Raw genomic sequence first — 24,963 nt, forward strand, 5'->3', positions numbered from 1 at the left:
ATTGCCTTTCTGCAGGGAGGAGATGACAGCAATTCAAAAATTGTAAAGATTCTGCTGCCAATTGCAGTAGAACTACATTAAAATCTTTTATATGGTTAACAACAAAAGACTATAATTAATTAATGGAGGTGAAATGGATTTCTATTCAGCCATTTTGAGCAACTGATGCAACCGATGCATCCACAGGGGGTCACGGTGAGAGAGAGAGCAAGGAGGGACAACACTCATACATTCACACATGTGCTTGGTGAGGTAATTTACAGTTGGAGGAAACTGGCACACATGAAAAAAAACAGAGACAGACAAAAAACAGAGGAAAAACATACAGCAATGCAGAACTGAGCCCTGGACACAAACACTTTGAGGAATCGGCACTAACCAGCATACCAGAGTACCAGAGTTAAGGAAAGAGTACATTTCCCTTAATTCCAAAAGTATTTTTTTCTATTACCCTGACAAGACTGTGCCTTGCAAAAGTATTCAGATCTATATAATGATGCCACCACCGTGCTTGGCAGTAAGGATGGTGTTGAGTGAGTGATTCAGTGTTGGGTTTATGTGACACTTTGCATTTAGACCAAAAACATGCGGTTTTATTTTGTCTTACCACAAAAAGCTGCCAAGTTTGCAGTACCACTCAGGTGCTTTGTTGCAAGCCTTATGGGGGAATTGAGATGTTTTTTTCAGTTCCAGACAAAACTCTTTTGTGGATAGACTGGGATTTTGTTCACCCATGGACATTTTCTCTCATCTCAACCTCTGAACTTTGTAACTCGCTCAAGGTCACCCTTGGCCTCATAGTGGCATCTCTAAGCACCTTCATTCTTTCCTAGCAGCTCAGTTTTGAGGAACAGCCTGATGTAAGCAGTATTTGGATGCCTTCCACTCTTCCACTGCTTTTATAATCTTCATCTGAAATGTGCTATTATATAATTTTATTGCTGAGTAGTTTGAAAGTTCCGTAGTTCCTTTGTGGTTGAATTTTTTGCTTGAAATACACTACCTGACTGAGGGACTTTACAGAGATAGATGTATTTATGCACTATATAAGGTAATTCTGTGCAACTAAATTAATGTTGGCTTATGTCAGCAAAGAATACTTACTGTATACAATCATGACTTTAAATGAGTGAAACTATCATGTTCAGTATGTAACAAATAATAATTGCTACTTAGTGGCATGACTACAAGCTTTTTTAACAAAAACGGCAGGGGTCTGAATTTTGTTTTGTATGTACTTTTACAGAATAGTAAAAAAAGTGAATGTAAGACTCAGTTGTCTAGTTTTTTGATCAAACACAAGTGAAATGCAGCAGTAGTCAGGGCACTGAATAGCAATTGCAGGTACAGTATTCCATTGTAAAACTTGTTGTAAGCTACAGTGTAACCTTGGTAAAGCCTAGTAAATCCTAGAGTTATGGTAACCAATGGTAAAAAATGATTTACCCCCAGTCATCTGACAAAAACAGCTTTGAGAGAGACAGAAATAATATGTAAAGGAACAGGTAATAGGTTTATTCCATGTTGAAAAAAGAAGAAAGAAAATACAACGTTCGACTGTGGGGCCTTCTTCAGGCCATGCAACTCACAACTGGCAGCCCCACTGAAGCTCAGCAGGTGTGAACCTGGTCAGTACTTGGATGGGAGACCTCCTGGGAAAAACTAACGTTGCTACTGGAAGAGGTGTTAGTGGGGCCAGCAGAGGGCGCTCACCCTGCGGTCCATGTGGGTCCTAATGCCCCAATATAGTGATGGGGACACTATACTGTAAACAGGCGCCATCCTTCGGATGGGACGTAAAACCGAGGTCCTGACTCTCTGTGGTCATTAAAAATCCCAGGGCGTTTCTCGTAAAGAGTAGGGGTGTAACCCCGGCATCCTGGCCAAATTTCCCATTGGCCCTTATCAATCTTGGCCTCCTAATAATCCCCCTCATTAATTGGCTTCATTACTCTGCTCTCCTCCCCACTGATAGCTGATGTGTGGTGAGCGTTCTGGCATCATCCAGGTAGATGCTGCACATTGGTGGTGGTGGAGGGGAGTCCCCATTACCTGTAAAGCGCTTTGAGTGGAGTGTCCAGAAAAGCGCTATATAAGTGTAAGCAGTTAATATTATTATTATTATTATTCAAGTGTCCCACGTTGTGTTTTCTTTCTTCTCTTTTCAGCATGGAATAAACCCATTACTTGTTCCTTTGCAGCCTATGCATTGTGGTGTCTCCGGGGGAAAGGTTTATGTAAACGAAATAAAAGTACCCACACCACACTTTTCTTCTTTATTTTCCGTGGAGTTTTACTCTATTTCTCCAGTCCGTTTAATTTCCAAGCCAGTCCGCAATCCGTTCTCTCAATCCTTATTCAAGCCGAGTTCCAAAGTCCGTAAAGTGCCATAAAACCGCGTCGTATCCAAATCACAAACCGTAAAACGTAATTCTTTCATCCTTGCAAACACCAACCCGATTCCTCTATCTCCTCCAAAAATGCATTCACCTACTGGCTTCCACGCCGGTTCACCGCTTCCAGGGCATTTATATTTTGTTTCCCGACAAGACACACCTGTGTCTCGTTTTTCGGAATAAGCCCTTTCCGTACGCGGGTCAGCTGGTTTTTCTTAGCGGCCATCTTGCTCAGGTCTAAGTCGAGTATATTAAGTAGGTCGTTCCTGAAAAACCTGTCCTGGATGACCCTTCCTCTGGTCAACTTACAGCATGCTGATGCAGCTACACTCCTGAAATAATATGTAGATGATTAACCATAAGAAGATTTTTTGCTAATTCCTCCATTTTCAATTGCCATCAGTTCATGACACAAGATCACTGTCCAGAGCTATTGAAAAAACCAGCACCCAACATGACTTCTGTTGAAACAAGTACCTGTACCATGAGAAAGAGCCTGTGAACTCTTTGGTAACATCCTTTGAATTTTAATCTGGACATGATGTGGCACAAGCCTATACAACCCTGTGAAACTAGACAGCTGAAAAATGCAAGTATATTCTGTACGTTATCTATTTTATCGCAGGAATGGCCGAATGGGCTAGATATTAATCTCTGAAGTGTCTACACATCCTGGAAAGCCTTTCAAATATAGAAAGTATGAGACCTAATTTCCTCAAAGAAGTTATTGGAAAGATAAGTTAGGTGTCCTCAAAAGGTTATGGAAGACAATGATAAAAGGCGTATTGCTAGAATGACTGTATTAGGCAGTAAGTGTTAATACAGTATTGGCATTGACGTACTGTTTTTTTTTCAATGCCCAGTGAAAAATTAGTTTATTATGAATGATGACAGAAAACCTGTACTATGTCACAGAGAAATCTTGTACTTCCATAATACCGTTCTTCGTTCTTTATATACCGTATCATGGCAAACCCTGATGTGTTATTAAGATCACACACAGCTGAAGTGTAACAAGCACATTTCCAGATGTGCAGTGTACTAAGCATTAAAACACACTTACCACTTAAGATTACAGCAAAGTTATTTTAGGAAAAATTAAGTGGTGCACTGATGTAGTTATTTAAGGATATGGCAAAGGTAAATTTATTATGCTTAAAATGTATTACCTAATCCACTGCTTACTAAAGAGGTTATGCGATTTTAAAAACAAGGGGAGGGTGGGACAGATGTATTGATTATGTTACAGGGCTCAGTGTGCTGAGCGAGCTTCAGGAGTGACGTCACCCCTTTCTGAACTTTCTAACTAGACACTTAGTTGCAGTCTGGAGTCCACACAGTGGCGCTCTGTGTGCTTGGAGCCCATGAATGACCGTGATCGAATCCCAGCAGGGTCATGGAGAGCTACACTTATTACAGTGGTGCTGTGACTTGAATTTCTCAGGCTGATACCCGTCAGTCACTGAGGTTGCTGTGGAGGAGAGTGGAAGGAATTTAGAAGAGGAGAATGTAACAGGGTTCATGCACCTGGTCAATTACAGAAGAGATATCACCCCCTTCTGAAAGACTTCTGAGTCTCAGATGTCACAAGTCTTCCCTGTTCATGCCTTAAATGTTCAATACTGAAGTCTGGGACTTGGGCATCTATGGCATAACTGTCACATTCTCGTGTCCACAAGAAAGACAAAAAAACCTGCTGAAAAAACCTGTTGAAAGCTTTTCACTTCAGAATGAGCCTGCACGAAGAGCCCCAAGTGAGGTCCCAGGAACTTGATCAGTGTAGCACCACGCAGTCAGTTTGCCATCAATGACTACAACTGGATGCTGTAGTATCTACACAACTCCTGTGTGGGAGGATCAGAAGGCTTCTAGTTTTCTTTCCAGCTAAACCCTTTATTTCCTTAGGTGCACGTGTTGAATCCTTTCCTTCTTAAGAAGTTGAAGATTTAAAGAACTTATAGAGCATTCTGGACAGTAGCCCTTGAGGATCAGAGTTAGGCACTCCCGGACTACACACTCAAACATGGTCAGCTCCATTGATCTTGAAAAGGTGACATGACACCTACCATTGATGAAATGTGTTTGTAATGTCTTGTCAGCTTAGAAATGTATGGCTTTGAACACCCCCGACAGTGAGCAACAGTACGCTGTCTTAGTCTTGTCTGCAATGTCGCCACTAAATGGCACTAAAGTGTTATGTTATTGATTAATCAGGTCATAACGGGTTCCTTTCTGAGTTTATCTTTCTTAAATTTCACCAACAGGATAAATAACCTCAGCACCTTTACTCAATCAAACTCTCATTAATGAAGTGATTTAGTACTCAAGCAGCAGTTCCAGTCATTGAAGTACTGTATATGCTCAGTCATGAACGAGTAATTGATTGAAATGATGACAAAATAATTTTATTAAAGTCCAAAAACCAAACACTTTAATTTTCTGAAAATATTGAGGCATAAATACAGTGATATGTTTCTAAAGATGTTCTGTGTCTCAACATCACTGGTTCCTCAAAAAGACTGTAAATCTATTAATTTGGTCACTGTAGTGTCATATAGATAGGCACTTTATACTGTAATACCTTCTGAATTTGTGTTTCACTGCAAACAAAATTGTGTTCATCTAGTATGGTAACTTTGTTTGTCACCATTGACATCTTTAGGTGTACTAGTGGCAAGCAGATCAAAAAATTAGTTTTCTGTCCTTGTGTTCACTTTGCAGGAGTTTGTCTTTGTGTTCCACTTTTACATCAATGCTTCAATGAAGAGCCAATGACATCAATCTCGTCTCAGTCCACGGTCACGTAGATGTTTGCTTTCCTTTTCATCATAGGTGCAATTGTATCTTTTTCAAGGACCCACTGTTTAAACATAACTTTAATACTATTTGCCATATTCATCTAATACCCAATGTAAAAGTACACTGAATAGAAAAGCTGTTTGAGGAAGATATGTTGGATCTGTTCACAAATTGCTATGGTAACTATTCATCAAACCCTTAGTCACTCTTAAAGTAATTGTTTTGTTTCTGAAGGTTACAAGTACAATACAAAATGAAAATCTTTTTCTCAGGAGCAGTGAAAAGATAAAAGAAAATAAAATTGATACACATGGTTGTACAGGCACAACATGGTGGCGCTGCAGCCCTAGGGTCAGTGCTATCTGCATGGAGTTTGTATGTTCTCCCTGGGTCAATTGCAATGAACTGAAAGCAGTGTACTAACTGGAGTTCAACCCGTGGATAGCACAAAGCTCCGTGCTAAGCTAGTGCTCTACCTTAAGACCAATTGCAATGAACTTGGCCGCTGAAATCAGTCCCCAGCTCCGTACTAAACCTGCAACAAACAGCAAAGTAACAGCTCCTGTCCTAGAGGTTACTGAAGTAGGGGACTAATTAAACCACCTCTTCACATAGCGTTCCAAGCGGATCGCATTAGAACGTTCCTGAATATAGTGGAAATAATATCGTCCTAACGTAACGGATTTATGCATCCCTTGCTTGGAAAATTAGTGTAATTTCTAATAAAAGTGTAATTTATTATTAATGAACTTATAGTGAGTTTTCAGATATCCTAGGGAATGAAAAGAACTGATATTCAGGAAATACTTATTTAAATAGGGTGTAAGTCTTAAATATTTTTATTTAATTGAATAGATTTTTGGTATTTCTTATTGCGATGTGAGTCTACATTTGTGGTTCTCAGGGTAAGGCAGGTATATTGAGGAATTGGGAGTGTGCAGAACAAGATATGTAGGCAAATGTAAGAAGGGTAAAAAAAACTGTGTGTCATTTTTTTTTAAAATGACGATGGCAGTCCTTCAGAACACTGTCCTTTCCTGTCCTGTAGCTTCGTTCCAATAATAATGGTGTTGAAAAAGCCGAAATGTGCCGAATGTCTTGGAGACAGAACAGGTGGCACATCCCAGTCAATAGAAAAGTTGTATAGGACTGCACTTACCACAGTGAAGGTGCTGGCTCCTGGTACGCAGACCAAATGTGGCAAGCAAAATGCTGTTTTAAAATTCCAGAGGCTCACAAGGTCATTGGAACAGCAATGAACCTGAAAAACATCTGTTACAGAAGTCTCCTAAACTCAGCTTTTTAGAGTTGCAAATTTAATTTGGTTTTTCCTTTGTAAATGAATTCCATTCCCATGTGCCAACACCTTATATTAATGCCAATTCTGTTTAAGAAGTAAAATTGGTAAAGCTAATGTCACATGTGCATTTGGTAATGATTTTCTAACTCCATTGTAAGGAATATGAGGTACTGTACCTGTACATGCCTTTGTCAGTCATTGTTCATTGCATCAAAACCACCTCTGCTAAGGCACAAGACATACATTTATAGTATTGCAGACACAAATGTAGCCAATACATAAAACCAAAATAACAATGTGTTCGCTTATTTGGCTGAAGGATCTCTGTATGAATCTACTTCATTTATCAATGGAAATAGCTGCTATAATACATCACATATTTTAATTCAAACCCACAGCTGTTGTACTTGTTTGTTTCTTGACTAATTGCAGTTGAGTATCGCATTAGTAGTTACCCTTATCTGGTATATGTTATCATAAATGCTGTTTTTAAGCTGAAAACTAGCATTAAATTGTCAGGAATTTTCAGTTATATGTAAACACAAGACAAGCAAATCTGGAAAGATTCTTATCTATATTCTAAACTATATGAGTAAAATCTTGAGTGTCTCATTATATATTGCTTGTATTTGTCTTGAAAGTTTGAGAACCGACTGAGGTTATTCTTTATCAGCAGTAATTTATTCTCAGTCTTTATGTTGTTTCACCACTGGGTCAGTCACATCTAACACACCAAGGTACAGTACATATTGTACATATTGTATCTGTAGCAGGCAGGTCAGAGGAAAGATACTCTTCAGGGACTGATTTGTGGAGAAAAATATTTCATAAGACTCAGCACTTCTGAACATTGTGCAGCAGTAGCACTTGCCTGAATTGCAGTGCAGAACAAATATTTGTCACGTTTAAAAACAAATAAAATGACACTGCTGCAGAAATGGAATACTCTCTGAAAATGAGCTTGTTACTGTGGAAATTTTCTAAACACGTTTGAGCTCTTTCAACGAATATGAAAGCCCGACATAATTCTCGTGTTTTCCTTGGCGCAAATTTTTTTTCATTTTTTGGATTTGTTTTAAAATATATTTTATATCAAAATGCTCCAGCAGGTAAAAGTGATATTTGCATTTCTGTAGCAGCATAAAATGGTATATTGGACATTGTTGAAGTCAAGGAACATACTGTAATGGAAATAAGTATTTACTACAGCACTTGACTGTAGGCTGCTTAGCATTGTATTGCACTTGTTGATGAGCGGCTACTGTAAATATTGTAATATAAAAGCAGTGCAAATTTGCTAAAGATTGTAGTAAAGAATGATACCAACCATGAGGAAAAACACCAAAGCAAAGTGAATTAATAACTAAGTAACAGGAATCTTCTATAGTTCTTTAAATATACTTGTGATTGACCCCTCATGTTTCAATGTCACACCAGTTTTCACCTGTTTCCTCTGGCTGATCTAAAAAAAAATTAAGTATTCGTAATATTTAATATAAAGCTCAAATGTCAAATGGTAAAAAACCTTTTTAAAACCTATGGGAAATATCAGTAAATACGTTTGTTCAGCATATGGACTCTGTACTGACTTTGTGTTTTAGATTCCAATCAATAAAGCATTTTGGATTTTTAATCGAAATTTGAGTTTTTAATATCTGCTCCTATCTCTTTACATCATTTACTGGCCTCTGTGAGAGACTTGACTGATGTTCTCTACACCTTTCAATTGCAGCGCTGCTGTTTATATCAAGGTTGCAGACAACCACCAGATCTACTGTAGAGGAGTCATTGTGAGTTAAATGGCATAATTGTTTATTATTTTGGTAATTGTAAAAAACAAAAAATATTCACTTAAAAATGTCGTGTATGAACATTTCTATAATGTTTCTCTACAGTTGTCAATTAAGAAAAGATGTGAGGATTATTTTAGTTTTAACATTTGCATTTTAATTTTTTTTTAAATCCTGACTTACTATATCTGTTAGCAATAGGCTTTTAGGACGTGCAACTTCTCAGTGATGTTGCACAATCCTTTAAGACCCTATACATTGTCAATGTATAGAACGTGGTTTCTTCTTAGAAGCATAATGTGAGCTTTGCATCTTCAGTATTTAGTATGTTTCCCTCAATACTAGAAAGGAAGACAGCTTTAGCATTTATAATTTAACTTCACTATGGATTCACTGGAGTGCCTGAGACAGCAGCACTGCCTTTCTGTTCTGTGGTGTGTGGGTAGTGCAGTCATATTTCTGGGAATTGTTGCTGCAGAGTATTGCCTGCTACTCAGATTCTTCAGACTTCACTGCAGTATTGTCAGCACTGCAGTTGTTTACAGAGTTTCACCTCTTTACAAACGGAAATGTACTGATTGTCTATCGTATCTCGTTGCAAAAGATAAATCTTTTACAAAAGCTAAATTGTTATTTATCTTGAAATTTATTCCCTGATTTGTCAATTTACAAGACGTAAAAGCTACCTGTATTGAGGAGTACTGTAGGTTGCCCGAAGGTTATAAGCCAGGAAATGTTTCTAGTTTTTATTATTCATATTTTTATTTCTGTGCTTCTCTATAAGGTAATATGTAAGAGCTACATTGCCACAGAAATGCAGGTATTGTAGATGACTTATAAAACAATGGCTTAAATTTGAATTAAGTAATTAACTCATTAAATTTGGGAGCCTTTTGACTATTTTTGTCTATTGTTTTATAAAATTAAACATAGAACACAGAAAAAATGATTTAGACAGATTGAAGACTTGATCCTGACAGAGGAAAGAGGCCCTTTTAGATTCTATTGCCACTGGCTCTTACAGTATATATTTATATTTCAGTTAATTAATTTGATCAATTTCATTTATCTTAGGGTGTTCCAATTGGGATTTTTAAGTTACAAATATTATAATAGTAAATGTATTTCAAAGGCATAAAATAGCTTAAATGTTATGAATGTTATGGCATTATCAGAGCCATAAACCTAACCATGTAATTGTTTTTAAAAAACTGATTACAACATCATTAAAAACATTTTAATAGATTGTTTACACACAGTTATAAAAGTTATAATAGGTAACTAAACTAAAGGGACACCAATAATTTAAAATCTAAAATATAATAGCACTTAATCTATTTCCCTTTAATTATTTTAAGAGAACTGTAGTAGGAAAAAAAGCAGATTAGTATGATTGAAACTTAAAAAAGTAGAATATTAAACACCCTCCTGATTTTTACAGTATTCATTAATTTTGTGTTTAAAAAGTTTGGCGACCTTTCACTAGTCAGAATATATATTGACTCTGCCAGACGACATGGATAACCTCCCCACATACAGTACATTTCAGGGAGATTAATTAATCAAAAAGATATCAAACAATGGGAATGGGAATGTGATATAATTAAAGGTGCTGATTTTTTTTCTTGAATATTTTTGCATCATTAAAATATACAAGAGCTGCAGATAAGCATTCCTTTAAAAACTGGAATATGATTTGGAATGTGTTTTGTGCCACCAGCTTTCTATGAAGCCGACAAAGAAAAGGGAAATTCATGAAGAATAATGAATACATCAAGAGTTTGTGTTGATTATGAGAGGTCACTAATGGTTAATGAAATGCACCTGGTATTCACAAAGCATTCCTAACATAAGGCACATCTGAAGATTGCAAAGATGGAAAGCAGGTGTAATGAGTTAAGGTGTGCTGAGATCAGCGAATTGTGAATTATCTCGTCTCTGAGACTCTCCCTGTCAACAGAGTGAGGCGTTGTTAATAAAGGAGAAAAACAAAATTCAGAACTTAAAGAGCAGTAGAAATTAGTGGGCAAGGGAAGTCTTACTTTTTTTAGAGGAAGAAGCCCAGATTCAAATTGAGCACTAGTAAAATTACTCGATCTGTCAGCTGAAGCTTTCATTTTCAGGTTTCTCTGTCTGCTTTAAACCTGTGAATACCAGCATTGAGACATTTCTAAAATACCGTAAGAAAGGAGGCTTTGCATGTACTTTTGCAGCGAATAAGTGTTCATGCTTTTCTTTTAAGGCAGGTATTGTTCAGTAATAGAAATATATTTTTTTTACCTTACTCATTTTGAGAATTTTTAACTCTACGCTTGAAATTACTTCTGTTGCAGTGAAATGAGAAACAATTCTGAGTGTTCTGATTTTTTCATTTGATTCTTTTCCAGTATTTTTCATTTCTGCATTTTTTTGCCTTTTTATTTTTTATTACACATAATGGAATACCCGATCTCAATACAATTTAAGTAGATGAGGGCAGCAAAGAGACTAGTATTGCCTTTTAATCCAGCACTAAAGAAAGACAGAGTACCATCAATTCCTCCAAGGAGGGTATATCTCAGTTGGGGTTCTCTTCGAGACTTTATAAGTTTTGATTCTTAACCTTTAACAGCCAAATAAGTCTTTCTTTGGCAAACAGCACAGTTTTCTCAGAAGAATAAAGGCACAGTTAGGCCCAGAGCTGTCTCTAAAATGAATGGCCTTTTGTTTTCTGCAGCATTCTCATCAATTCACCTAAGAATTGTCCTTTAAGCTACTAAATTCCCAGTAGACTCAAGACTTTCTCAGTACTTGGTTTATTTTGGAAATATAAATAAAATGAATTGTTATCACAAAGTTAGAGTTCGTATTGAACAGAAGGATTTCAAAGTTAAAATCTAACCAAGTCATTCAGCTATCTCCTACCCTACATGTACTGTAGTGTAATGATAATATGGCATCTGCTGCATTTCTTTATTTTTGTCATTTCTAATCTCTAAGTGTTTGTTTGGAATTGAACTGGAGTTTTAATGGTCCACTACCCGGTGTTTAAGGGGAACAGGTTTAAATATATTCACACACTGCAATAATTAAATAAGCTCAGATCCTTTTATACCTGATCTTCATATTAGTGTATAAATTACTGAATTTGTTTTCGTTTGCACAGCTTTCATTGTGTAATGCAATTTGGCGCGTTTCTAAAAATGTGTCATTCACCTCTCCCATTTTGATGCTCTGGATATTGTTGTAATGTATTGGCTTTACTACTAGAAGAGTTACTGTATTTAGACAACTGTTATCATAATTATTCATTTCCTGTTATAGACAAAACAAGTCCCAAAAAGTGAACTTTACTCAGTCTATTTACCAGACTGATTGAGACCACCTCTTCTGGAAGTTATAGTTTGGTTATGTTCAATCTGTTTAGCAGTCGAAATTTGTGCTCTACAAACAAACCAAATTTCACTGAGCTAGTGTAAACAAAACTCCTAACGTTTACCTTGAAGGAACATTTGAGAAAAAAAGATCCGTGCTTCAGAAATCTCCATTTTCTTTTTCAATGTTTAATTTCAGTATCTAGTGCCGTTACTTAACAAACAGATGAAAATTAATCTGAGAATTAAATGCTACTAGCAGTACTGTAAAGTCATTATTTTAATTAAAAAACATTTATTAGAACAGACCTATGAGGTTATATAGTATACATTGAGAATAATGAAAAGATTTCCCCTTAATAATTCCTTACACTTATATAGCGCTTTTCTGGACGCTCCACTCAAAGCGCTTTACAGGTAATGGGGACTCCCCTCCACCACCACCAATGTGCAGCCCCACCTGGATGATGCGATGGCAGCCATAGTGTGCCAGAACGCTCACCACACATCAACTATCAGTGGAAAGGAGAGCAGAGTAATGAAGCCAGTTCATAGATGGGGATTATTAGGAGGCCATGATTGGTAAGGGCCAATGGGAAATTTGGCCAGGACGCCAGGGTTACACCCCTACTCTTTTCAAGAGACGCCCTTGGATTTTTAATGATCACAGAGAGTCAGGACCTCGGTTTTACGTCTCATCCGAAGGACGGCGCCTGTTTTTTACAGTATAGCGTTCCCATCACTATACTGGGGCATTAGGACCCACATGGACCGCAGGGTGAGCGCCCCCCTGCTGGCCCCACTAACACCTCTTCCAGTAGCAACATTAGTTTTTCCCAGGAGGTCTCCCATTCAGGTACTGACCAGGCTCACACCTGCTGGGCTTCAATGGGTTGCCAGTTGTGAGTTGCAGGGTGATATGGCTGCTGGCTGCATTTAATTAGAGAACAAGGATAGAGTGAATAAATATTTGTGTCAGGTTTTTGTAAGATAAGACTGATGACATGTTGGGTGCTGCCAAGAACTTTCAAAAAAAGAAACAAAGCAGACAACATTAAGTATTCTTATATTCCATAATTTGTCTGTATGAGTGTAATTACTTAATGATGATTTTTTCCGACAAATATTGATTTTTTGTTACTTTTGTTTCCTGTAAGGAACACAGACATTTAAGAAACTGCTTTTTTTCCAAGAACCTTGATTTTTTAAAGCTTCCTGTATTTAGAAAACATTTTTTGTTAGTTACCTTTCTGCTACCTCCAACCAGACAGCCTTGCGGCATCTTCATGAAAACAAAGATATATTTTTGATAATGTCATGATTTGTTTAGGTCGTACATACAGTATACACAGGTGGTGTACAGAACAGGACTAGAAGGAACAGTTTTGTCTGTTCCCATTTTCATTGTGTTTCAATTGGAGAGGCCTGAGGAGATATGTCCTCAGCTACTCATTTACTCAAGGTGTCAAAATGAACAGCTTCCTCAAATTGCTAGCTTTTTTTTATTTGTATGAGCTTCATCCAAATCGGTGAAGTTGCCGGGGCATCTGAAGCGAGGGCAGGAGTATAGGATGTGGTCGGCCGTCTGCTCCTTGCCATTGCCGCATTCGCAAGTTGGGTCATCAGTGAGACCCCGCTTGTGTAGGGTGGCCTGGAAATGGCCATGTCCGGTTCTTAGTCGGCTCAGCTTGACCCAGGCTTGTCTGGGTAGGTCATTTCTAGCGGGTTTGTTAGATACTTTGTCGATAAACTGTTTCAGTCTGTGGTTGTTATTATTCCACGCATCTTGCCACTTTTTGTTAGTCCAATTGGTGCCATTGTTGTTGTTTGCTTCTTTCATAAGGCACCTCAAAATTGCTAGCTAAAGATGGTTCAAAGAGACCTCTAGAATGTGTAGGTGACAATGTTACCCATGAAGACTGAACCTGAGCCTCTCTGACATAAAGGGTCACCCGCGGCTTGGTTTGTTTTGCAGAATAATGAGATGCTGGAACTGCAGCGGACACGGATGAAAGAGGAAATCCGGGAGTACAAGTTCCGGGAAGCACGCCTCCTGCAGGACTACACAGAGCTGGAGGAGGAGAACATCATGCTCCAGAAACTGGTCTCTACCCTCAAACAGAACCAGGTCAGTCCTCCCTGCCCAGCCTTTGCTCCACACTCACACAGAACCCCCAGAACTCTCTCCTCCCTTCCCACATTAGCCCCTTTTTCTGGCAGTGTGGAAAACAGCTGATAATAATAATAACGTTGCTTTATTAGCCCTATACAATTTCTTGCATTAGGAATTTGTCTTTTCACATACCCCAGCATGCTCTCCATGAGACACAGACAGGCAGAGAAGCTTGGGGTCAGAGTACAGAGTCAGCCATTGTACAGTGCCCCTGGAGCAGTTGGGGTTAAGGGCCTTGCTCAGGGGCCTGACAGAGTAGGATTCCTCTGCCAGCCACAGGATTTGAACCCGTAACCTTCCGGTCACAGGCATAGATCCTTAGCCACAGAGCCACCGCTCCGCCCAGTTGATTACAACTGAGGTTGTTAAATTACTCTAATAGTGCTTTACTGTAAAGAAGGCGGCCTACAGATACAATAGAGAGGGTTCATGTTGTTGTTTCACATATACGTTGTCAATGAATTAAGGAAACTACTGTAAATTCCTTCTACAGTGAATTGCACAGATTTAAATCTTTTTCCACGGCACCAAAAGCCAATAAGCAAGTTTTGTGGCAGTTAGACAGAAGGTGCTGCAGAGTGCCATTGCGTCACACCTCCTTATTGTCTGTAAGGCTTGAAGTGAACACATAATTTATTTTAATATACTGTATATGTGTGTAATCCTTGAATGTTACTGCAGAGTTGAGTGCTATTCATAAGAGGCAACATGTTAGTGTGACTCTTTCTGTGAAAATAGACTTCCACTATGAAACACATCATTCATTTACAACCTAAGAAGAATAACGTACTTGTCTTATCTTACTTGTGTAACCTGGACTAATGGCGACCCTCTGCACCTACTATACAGGCCATTCAAGCAGGTCATCTCTCCTGCTGTAGCAGTGATGAACAACTGCGTTCTGGAGCCCCATGGGCTGGGATCCAGATTGAGCCAAGAGTTCTTACCAGCTGCTCCATTACAGTGCAAATACTTCATGTTCACCAATTTTCATTCCTCTATTCTCTTTAACTGAGCCACACTGCATTCCAGTCACTGATGTGTTACAAATATGGTGCACGCAAAAAAATATTGTGCCAAATGTTATATAAAACTGTCAAATGTTTCAATAAATATTATGTTATTATTCTTTTAAAAATAATAATCGTTTTCAATAATAATTATGAGCATAAAATAGATATTCATTAATGTTTTGGGCTTAACAAATTTCTATTTTATGTCATTTAGTTATGTTGTCATTAGTTGTGTAGTGGAAAGTGGGAAGTTTTAGATTTATGAGGAATGACTCACTTGCATGTACTAAAGCTCTGCCTCTTAGTAAGTCAAAACAGGACTGTTTTTCTATCTCTTTCTCTCTTTGCCCCCAGGTGGAGTACGAAGGCCTCAAGCATGAGATCAAGTGCCTGGAGGAGGAGACGGTCCTGCTGAACAGCCAGCTGGAAGATGCCATCCGCCTGAAGGAGATCGCGGAGAGCCAGCTGGAAGAGGCCCTGGACACGCTGAAGAACGAGCGCGAGCAGAAGAACAGCCTGCGCAAGGAGCTCTCGCAGTACATCAGCATGAGCGACAGCATGTACAACAGCCACCTCAGCATCTCCGTGGAGGGGCTCAAGTTCAACGAGGAGGCGAACGGGGCGCCCAACAACGACGAGAAGTGCAACGGCCACGTCCACGGCTCCCTGATGAAGCTCAACGGGGACTACCGCCCGGCCACCGCCAGGAAGGGGGAGGCCCTGAACCCAGTGTCGGACCTCTTCAGCGAGCTCAACCTCTCCGAGATGCAGAAGCTGAAGCAGCAGCTCTTGCAGGTGAGTCCACAGGGGAGCTCATTGAAGAAGCACACATGCGCAGCTGCCATGGAGAAACAAGTCGATACACTGGACAATATCGGTATTAAGAAGGGCAGGAAATGAATAACTATGGTCAGAAATGTTTTTACAGTATGGGGCTTGCATTTCTTTCTTTTTGTTCTCTTTTTTCTTTAGGACTTTTAGAATTTTAGAAACCCCAATAATGTTTGTTAATCCCAACAGATTTGGAATAGCCAGCTTGACATTTTTCATATTTGCAATTTGCAGGTAGGGGGAGAATGACTTAGTGTAAGCACGTTCCCCCCAACTCACCCAGCTTCAAGCCACTTGTCTTTTAGCACGTTGCAGGCAATACAAGCCCGTACCAGAAGTTCAGCGCTGATTGCCAGCCCTTCGCAGACAGCACCACGTCTGAGAGGCCGCAGGAATTAAAGTGTACCCACTCTCTCCTTGGCAGCACTCAGCCAATCATGTGCCACTGCTGGGGGAATCCCTGTCACATTCAACCAGTGGCATTACCCAGGCTCGAACCCATCATCAAACAGTTTAGCCAGTGCTTGGGTGAGGGCTTTTACCAGTGAAGCCAATCGTGAGGCTCCCTCAGTTGTGCTTATTCTGAACTCCACCTTTGCACTTCAGGAAAGAGCTGCAATATGACACATATATGAAATTATTTTACAAGATGAAGGCCAGTAGTGTTTGATCAAAGTGGAACTGGAAATATTTACTGGCCACCCAGGGGGCTGACAGAAAAATTATCTTGAAATTAAGCCTGCACTTCATTCTGTCCACACGACATTGTGTCACATTGTCACTCACTGATGCTCTATTGGTGAATTACAGTAATGCTGTCAGTCACTAGTGTTTGCCTAGAGAGGTAAACTAAACGTTTCCAGTAAACTTAACACCCATGCCCAAATCACATTAGGAAACTAATACATTGATACTTTACCATACATCCATTCATTTTCTCTTTATTCAGCACATGGTAACGAGGGATGACAGAGCCTAACCCTGAATGCAACAGGCTTAAGACAGGATACACCCTTGACAGTAGTCACAGACACAAACACACACTCACACTCACATCAGGGCCACATTTATAAACTCATATAAACTCTACCCCAGGAACTGAACACAGGGCTCAAGAGCTGCAAGATGGCAATGCTAATCACTGTGCCCTGTGCTTTCTTAATGGTTTACCATATGTAAAATGCTTGATTTTAGGAACAATAAAAATAAATAAGAGACAAAGAAAGCTAAGACAAAAAATGAGAAATTTATGCCCCAGTGCTGACTCAAGAAAACAAATATCTCTCTAGTACACAACAGTACAATGACTCTATAGAGAATCAAGCTGTTTATTATGGAGAAAAATTGCACAGTTTAGAAACATCTGATATACCCTATACATTTACAGTTTGCTATTGATCTGCTGTCTGACGTTCATTTCAGTGGGCTATGAGACTCTTCCCTACATTTCAGTCAGAGCCCAATGGCTGAGATGAGTGCTTTCTTGATGTTAGTGATCTCTGCTGCTGTTGGGAAGATTTATTTCTTTCCATTCTAGATAATACACCATTGTGTAGGACCTATAAATAGAAGATAAGCAACAGCAGGTCATCTTCTGTTAAAAAGAGGCTCTGTTTTGTAATATACTGGCAGAGTGCTGACATAAACTGTACTCAAGGGTTTTTCTTCATAGTTACTGATCGAGGCTGCAATACTTCCACAGCTCTGTAAAGGTTAGTAGACATCTAATCAAGAAAATCACTACCTTTTCCTGCCATGGAGCCACAGACAAGCATCGCGAATATACATCTTTGCATACAATGGTGCTTTGGAGCACATTGAACACTCTGACTGAATCCGATTTTAATTTTTCTGGTCTCAAAGGCTGTGAATCTGAAACTTTCTTCCTTCCTCAGGTGTAATTAATGGTACAGTATTCAAAAAGTTAAAATAATTAGGTGACTGCAAATGTACTGGTTGCATATGTCTAATGCTGCTACTGCAGCCATTGGCACTTCTTAAATACATTTAAGTAGAACAAATCCTCGCAGTTTACCAAATAAAACTACTTTTTTATTAAAGTGAAATATTGTTTTTTTTTACTTGGGAATATCAGTGAGGACTGAAAGCAATTTTATCAACTCCTGTGGAGTTGATGTATCTTCGTTAAGTTTATATTTATACTGTATTAATAATGGTTCTTAATTTATTTGAATCAGTCTCATTAGGCTTAAACATTTCATCCAAATTTTACCGATAAAGATATTTTCCATTGTTTTTCATCCCTTCTAAATGATAAGACATAGTACAAAAATAATGAAGAATCACTTAATAATTCTTTTTATAATATAAAAAACAGTAGTAAAACAGACTACATCAATTCCACTTTACCTTTTGTATTGTGTAATTGAGGCTTTTTCTTTAATTGACCAAGTGAATTTCACAAAAAGGAACCTAGAGTTGTTAATTATCTTGTTCCATTGTCTTGTTGTTTTTGAGATTTATTATAGTCAGGAAGAGATCATAATGTTAATAAAGCAGACAATGTTAGTAAAGTAGACAATAATCAATCTTTTTAAAGCCAACTCATCAGTCTCCCCACCACATTCCAGCACTATCCCCATCTTAGATTACAGCTGTTTAATAGTTCAGGGGTGTTAAATTATTAAGGGTGCAATTATGCTGGTCATTTTTCATTGCATCATCTCAGCCTTGCTGTCAGTGCTGTGAACTGGGCTAACAACCTCTCTCAGAACTCTGCCACGACTCTTTAAATTATTTATCATGAAAGGCCAGGTCTTAACACCACTGCCTTTAAAATGCTTTTAAGGGAAAGGCATGTTTTAAATAAATTATTTTTTATCAAATAATTATTTTATATTTTAAATTAATAATAATTCCTTACACTTATATAGTGGTTTTCTGGACACTCCACTCAAAGTGCTTTACAGGTAATGGGGACTCCCCACTACCACCGATGTGTAGCCCCACCAGGATGATGCAACGGCAGCCACAGTGCGCAAGTACACTCACCACACACCAGCTCTCAGTGGGGAGGAGAACAGAGAGGTGAAGCCAATTCATAGATGGGGATTATTAGGAGGCCATGATTGGTAAGGACCAATGGGAAACTTGGCCATGACACCAGGGTTACACCCCTACTCATTTTAAGAAACACCCTGGGATTTTTAATGACACAGAGAGTCAGGACCTTGGTTTTACATCTCATCTGAAGGACGGCGCCTTTTTTTACAGTATAGTCTCTCCTTCACTACACTGGGGGATTAGGACCCACACAGACCTCAGGTTGAGCGCCCCCTGCTGGCCCCCCCTAACACCTCTTCCAGCAGCAACTTTAGTTTTTCGCAGAAGATCTCACATCCAGATATTGACCAGGCTCACACCTGCTGAACTTCAGTGGGTTGCCAGTTGTGAGTTGCAGGGTAATGTGGCTGCTAGAATAAAGAGCTGAACAGTGTGCAGTATGCCTGTTCTCCCCATGTGCGTGTGGGTTTCCTCCCCTAGTCCAAAGACATAGTGGTAGCTTAATTGGCTTCTGAGAAAATTGGTCCTGGTGTGAATATATATGTGTCTGTGTGTGCTCTGCAATAGACTGGCATCTTGTCCAGGGTGAATCCATTTCTTGCTGGATTTGGTTCCACGCGGTACTGTATTGGACAAAGCGGTTACAAAGTGGATGGGTGGACAGATTTCAAATAAATTGAAAACAAAAGAGAACAGTTAAGGTTTAGCAGATTAGAGGAGTAGCACAGGGGTCTGTACTAGAACTGCTGCTCTTACAAATTTATTTAGTAAACTAATTCAGTTTACTGCAATTGGTTAAAACAAAACAGAGCAATTGAAATTCAAAACGATACTTGGCAAACGACAAAATAAAAGATATTTGCTGCTCTGGAATCAGTTCCATGAAGAACAACCAGGTGCAATTCAGGGCTTACAGACTGTCCTTCACTGAGCAACTGAACTGTACTTTAGAGGGACATGATACAAGTATTCAAAAACTTCTAAAACACTTACAAAGTCATCTCAGTGCACTTCTTTAAAATAAAAAATGAATTACAAACCAAAGGACACAAATGGAATTTGCGTGAAAGAGCATTGAGGATTGTGAATTGAGAACAGGGGGCACTTCCTTACTCAAAAAGTTGTGGGAGTGTGGAACAAGCTTCTCAGCCGTGCTGTTGAATCCAATAGCCAAACTTCCTTTAAGAAACATCTGGATGTGATTCTTTGATCAATTAGCTATTAACTACCAAACGGGCTAGATAGGCTGAATGGCATCCTCTTAATCATTTATATTTTTAATAAGCAAACTGAATACGTGATCCAGACAAGATTGTCTAGTGCAGTGGATACAGCTCATTGTAACGTAAATGTGCAACCATATTTAGGCTGTGTGAACGAGAGATAATTCAGCAGTACTGTACAGTATGTACAGTATCTCCCCACTGCGAGCTCCAAAACCAAAATCACCTAGATTTGATTTGAACCAGCAGCTTCCAGACTCTAGTGTCATATTGTGCACCTCATGCACTTCAAGGCTTTTACCAAATGAGGTTATTTGTTTTTGATTATGAAACATATTGGGGACAAAGCCTGGAGGTGAATCAGTTAATGCTGTCAATGTGCATACTGCTCATTTATACAGTGTTGTTTGCACAAACAGCTTGTACACTGCAGGAGTGTTGTTTTTACATCTCCTTCTATCAGGAAATACAAATAGGAACTGAAGCTATTATATTTTTGTCAGACTTGCAAAGTCTTATCTACGATAGGAAATGCACATTTTTATAAAAAAATCCTGTATTACTATAATAGCACAATATGCTAGTTATCAGCCTTATTTTATAATCAACATTTTTTTTTTCTTGGGTCTCTTCCAGTGGTTAATCAATATGGTTTAAGTGCCAAAGATGTGACTTACTGGATGACTGATTTCTTCAATGCAATGGCTGAACAAAATCAAAAAGCAATGATCCACAGTTAATTTAAATGAGAGGAATCTCTGCAGCATGTGAGTGTTTGGAGCAGGACATCCAAGGCGAACCAGCATTGCTAGTGTCTACTTTAGCATTCAGTTGACTTGCATCCTTTGTCAAGAGCACGAGTAAGACAAATGTTTTTTGGGAAATATAAAAATTGTATGTAATTTTGATGCCCTAAAATCAGAAGCAGTGACCCATGTTTGGCCACCATCAGCATAAGTAACCATTACATGTTTGTAGCCTTAACAAAAAAATGAATAAGTAGATACATCTTCATGTCCAGTAAAGCTTATGATAGGTGAGTAGGAGAGAATAAAAAAATCAAAAACTACCACGTGCTGTGCTGTGAAATTATCGCTCCATTTGTTCAAATTCAAAACCTAACAATATTCTCAATTGACTGGAAAAGTGGAACCTGGAAATGAATTTATGAATTTTGAAAAAAGGAGGAAACACATACAGTATCACTACATACTATTGCGTTTTGTCCTTCAAGATCTACTGTAGGTGAAAATTCAAAGGTTTATGTTTAATCCCCAAAAACATTTTTTTCCTCATAAACCCTCTGTAAAAATACAATATGGAAAGTCATATGAGTTGAAGATAAGAGGGCAGGAAGTGTATTCAAGCACACAAGTAATTGGCCCTATCAGATTGTGACGTGACTCAGCAGGCTTGACCTACAGCAATTATAAAGACAAGGAGTGAAAGAATTTGAGATTTCTACCTACAGTATAAGTGTAAAGTATTCAAAAAATGTTCAAACATCTTTAACAGTCATATTCATATGTTACTTTTCCCTCCAAAGTTTCAGCTAACATGGGCTCTCCACACATAGTAATGGACAATGCCTTGTTTGTGATTACAGGTGGAACGAGAGAAAGCTATTCTCCTGTCCAGCCTTCAGGACTCCCAGACGCAGCTGGAGCACACCAAGGGAGCACTCACAGAGCAGCACGAGCGAGTACACCGGCTCACGGAACACGTCAATGCCATGAAGGGCCTGCAGAACAACAAAGAGCTGGGCATGGAGGTAGAGACAGAGAAGTCAGCCCAGAACTCGGCCCAGGACAGCCACGACTACGAGGTAGACATCAACGGGCTTGAGATCCTGGAGTGCAAGTACAAGGTGGCTGTCACAGAGGTGATCGACCTCAAGGCCGAGCTGAAGGCCCTGAAGGAGAAGTACAACCAGTGTTTGGAGGGCTACACCGAGGAGAAGTCCAAGTGCGAGAGCAAAGTGCAGGTGCTGGACGAGCAGGTGACCCGGCTGGAGAAATCCAACAAGGAGAGCAGAGAGCGGATCGCCTGTCTGGAGAGCGAGCTGCAGACGGTGACGGTGATGGCCAATGAGAACCACAACACTCTCAATGCTGCCCAGGACGAGCTGGTGACCTTCAGTGAGGAGCTGGCCCAGCTCTACCACCACGTCTGCCTCTGCAACAACGAGACACCCAACAGGGTGATGCTGGACTACTACCGGCAAAGTCGGGTGACACGCAGCGGCAGCCTAAAGGGGCCTGACGACCCCAGGGGGCTTCTGTCTCCTCGGATCGCCCGCCGAGCAGTAGTAGCATCTGCAGAAGCCAGAAGCCCCATAGATCCAGCTCCCAGAGACCCTGCCGAGGCTAGCAAGGAGCAAAATAAAAGCCCTAACCGAACCCCAGTAGTGTCACCCATGATAAATGCCCCACCCTCCTCTCCAGTTACAGAGTCCAATGACCTCCGCAAGGAGCCCATGAACATTTACAACCTCAACGCTATTATCAGGGACCAGATCAAGCACCTACAGAAAGCTGTTGACCGCTCCCTACAGCTGTCCCGACAGCGGGCTGCTGCCAGAGAGCTGGCCCCCATTATTGACAAGGACAAAGAGGGGCTGATGGAGGAGATTCTCAAACTGAAGTCCCTGCTCAGCACCAAGCGGGAGCAGATAGCCACTCTGCGACTGGTCCTAAAAGCCAACAAACAAGTAAGGGCCTTAAAAAAATCAATTAATAAAACGACTGCGGTCCAAACGCAACCTTTCTTACATTTCAATTGTGACACATTCTGGTCAGAAGTAAATATCATTATGGCAGTTCTGTCTTGAAATGTGATTTTCCATTTTCCATTTAAGAACCAAATCTGAACAACATTCATTATGACAGCTGTCACTTTACTTTAAAAAAAAACAGTAATAATAATAAAGCCGCCTGATGTACACTATGCGGCCAAGAACTGATGGTATTGTTTCTGAATTCTACACAAGCTGTGTCTGGTGTCTGGTTTTTCTAAGAAAAGCCCAAAATTATAGCAGTATTCAAGACAGGAGTTTAAGAATTCAGAGATGGACATTTTCAATATTCACAATGTTTACTGTGCAGTACAGTCTACAATACAATATTATAACTTTTAAATTTGCATACAATAGTTTCTTTGAACTGTAGTTTTATCATTACAATGCACATGCTTATGCATCATAGGAAATGTTTCTCTGTATGTAATTACAGACACTTGGAATAATGAAATAATGACACCATTTGAAGCAGAAGGAGCTATCATGTTGGTGTCATTTAAAAAGCAGTTAGTTACTGTACATAGGATTCTGAGCTGCTATGGAATAAAAAAATCCTATGTGATGTATGCATGTGGATTGAGGACTAGTCAATGGGCAAAAAACAGTACAGACAAGGATAAAAGGGGTGACATCCTTATCAGCCTACCACAGGGTTCTGCACCAGTGTTTGCCGTCTTTATTTATATCAAATATATATATGTATTCTTTGTACTTAGTGAACTTGTTATTTAGATATAAATAGGATATAATAGGAAGCAGAAAATAACATGGGGCACTTTGCAAACACCTTGCAAATGAAATTTAGGCCATTTTAGAAAGGTATTGCATGTCAATAATATAATATTGAAAAATTATAAATGATAAATTATTAAAAATAATAAGATCAGCCTGATTATGTTAATTTGTTGAACTTTTCCCAGCTGTTTAGGGGAGCTATTAAATTGCCGCAAAAGTATAAAGATCTGCTGTAGGAATTAATTAGAGTGTGAAATGTTTAAAAATGTAATTAAAAATAAAAGGACTGCTGTCTGTGAGGGTCATAGCTCTCCTCCAATCAGCTTGTACCCTCCAGTAGGGGCAGTGCTGTCTGTGAGGGTCATGGCTCTCCTCCAATCAGCACTGACCGTCCAATACAGGGCGGTACTGTCTGTGAGGGACAAGCCTCTCCTCCAATCATCCTGAAATTAATTACTTTAAACACATTACGAACTTCTTATCACTGCACTGTAAAGCTTTAAATTTTCGTAATAGTTTATTATATTTGTGTAGTGCTTTTCATCCTAAGATGCTAAAGCACTCTACACATTGAAGAGGATTTTCTTCATTCACCTCTGAAGTGCTGCGGAGAAGCAGCCTCACTGTAGAGCAGAGGGTGAGAAGTGGGAAATTACTTCACTGCTTAAATTAAAGGAGAACTTTAGGTGGGCCAAATGGTACAAGTCCAAAGGGAAATGGAGCCAAAATACTTTCGAAAATGTAGTTGATACTTTTGAAAAGTTAACCCTAAACCCTTTTCATTACAATTAGTGTTCTTTGTTGTTAGTTTCCTGTGCCACATTCTGAAGCATATTTACAGGTAAATGATTTATAAAAGTCAGAAGCCCAGCAAAGACATATTAAATTGATCCATTGCTCATGTCAAGCAATATGTATGATGTCACTATTTTGACTATGGCCCAATTGATATGTCAGCTCTCAGGGCAGCTCTCTGACAACGCTTCCACCTTCCCTCACCTGCAAACCCCTCTAGCTGCCTGTCACAAAATGTCTTCCCAAAGAAAGTAGAAAATAAATAAGGAAAGCACTGTCTTCAATTATATTTGAAACTATAAGTGTTTTCCTTTGCTTTTACCATTATATTGTTGTGGGAATACATTTTGTTTGCATCTGTTCTTACAACATTATCAATGTATATAATTCTGGTTTGTTCTTCAGTTGGTTTTAGAATCCATTAATAAGGTATTCAAGTTCAAGGCCGTTAGTTTTCAGTTTTAGAACATTCTGGAAAACACTTCATATTCACTATACACAGTTTGTCTCAAAGGCTTAAATGGGAAAAAGAGCCAAATCCCACCTCATTGGACATAGGTGGGACCAAACTGATTAGACTTCAGCGACACCGAAGTGGCAGGAGGTCCCAGACTTTTCTGACCCAGGCTTATCCAGCAGCATAGAACCAGAATATAGTGGTTGCATTACAGAGGTAATTTTTGAATGCTACTGGTCAAATGACAGGACAAGCTTAAGGGAAGTCAAAGCAGAGC

At 39.3% G+C, this 24,963-nt stretch overlaps 1 protein-coding gene across 1 annotated transcript in view; it reads left to right on the top strand.

Annotated features, from left to right (window-relative positions):
* Positions 1-24,963, top strand: part of bicd1a (BICD cargo adaptor 1a) — a 118,423-nt gene that overhangs the window by 87,622 nt on the left and 5,838 nt on the right. The window contains exons 3-5 of the mRNA XM_088922582.1: positions 13,614-13,766; positions 15,179-15,619; positions 21,509-22,612. Of these exons, the coding sequence (XP_088778708.1) occupies positions 13,614-13,766; positions 15,179-15,619; positions 21,509-22,612 (1,698 nt within the window). The remainder of the gene's footprint in view (positions 1-13,613; positions 13,767-15,178; positions 15,620-21,508; positions 22,613-24,963) is intronic.

The sequence above is a fragment of the Atractosteus spatula genome, chromosome 8 (genome assembly GCF_055471065.1).
Source record: "Atractosteus spatula isolate fAtrSpa1 chromosome 8, fAtrSpa1.hap1, whole genome shotgun sequence".
NCBI lineage: Eukaryota > Metazoa > Chordata > Actinopteri > Semionotiformes > Lepisosteidae > Atractosteus > Atractosteus spatula.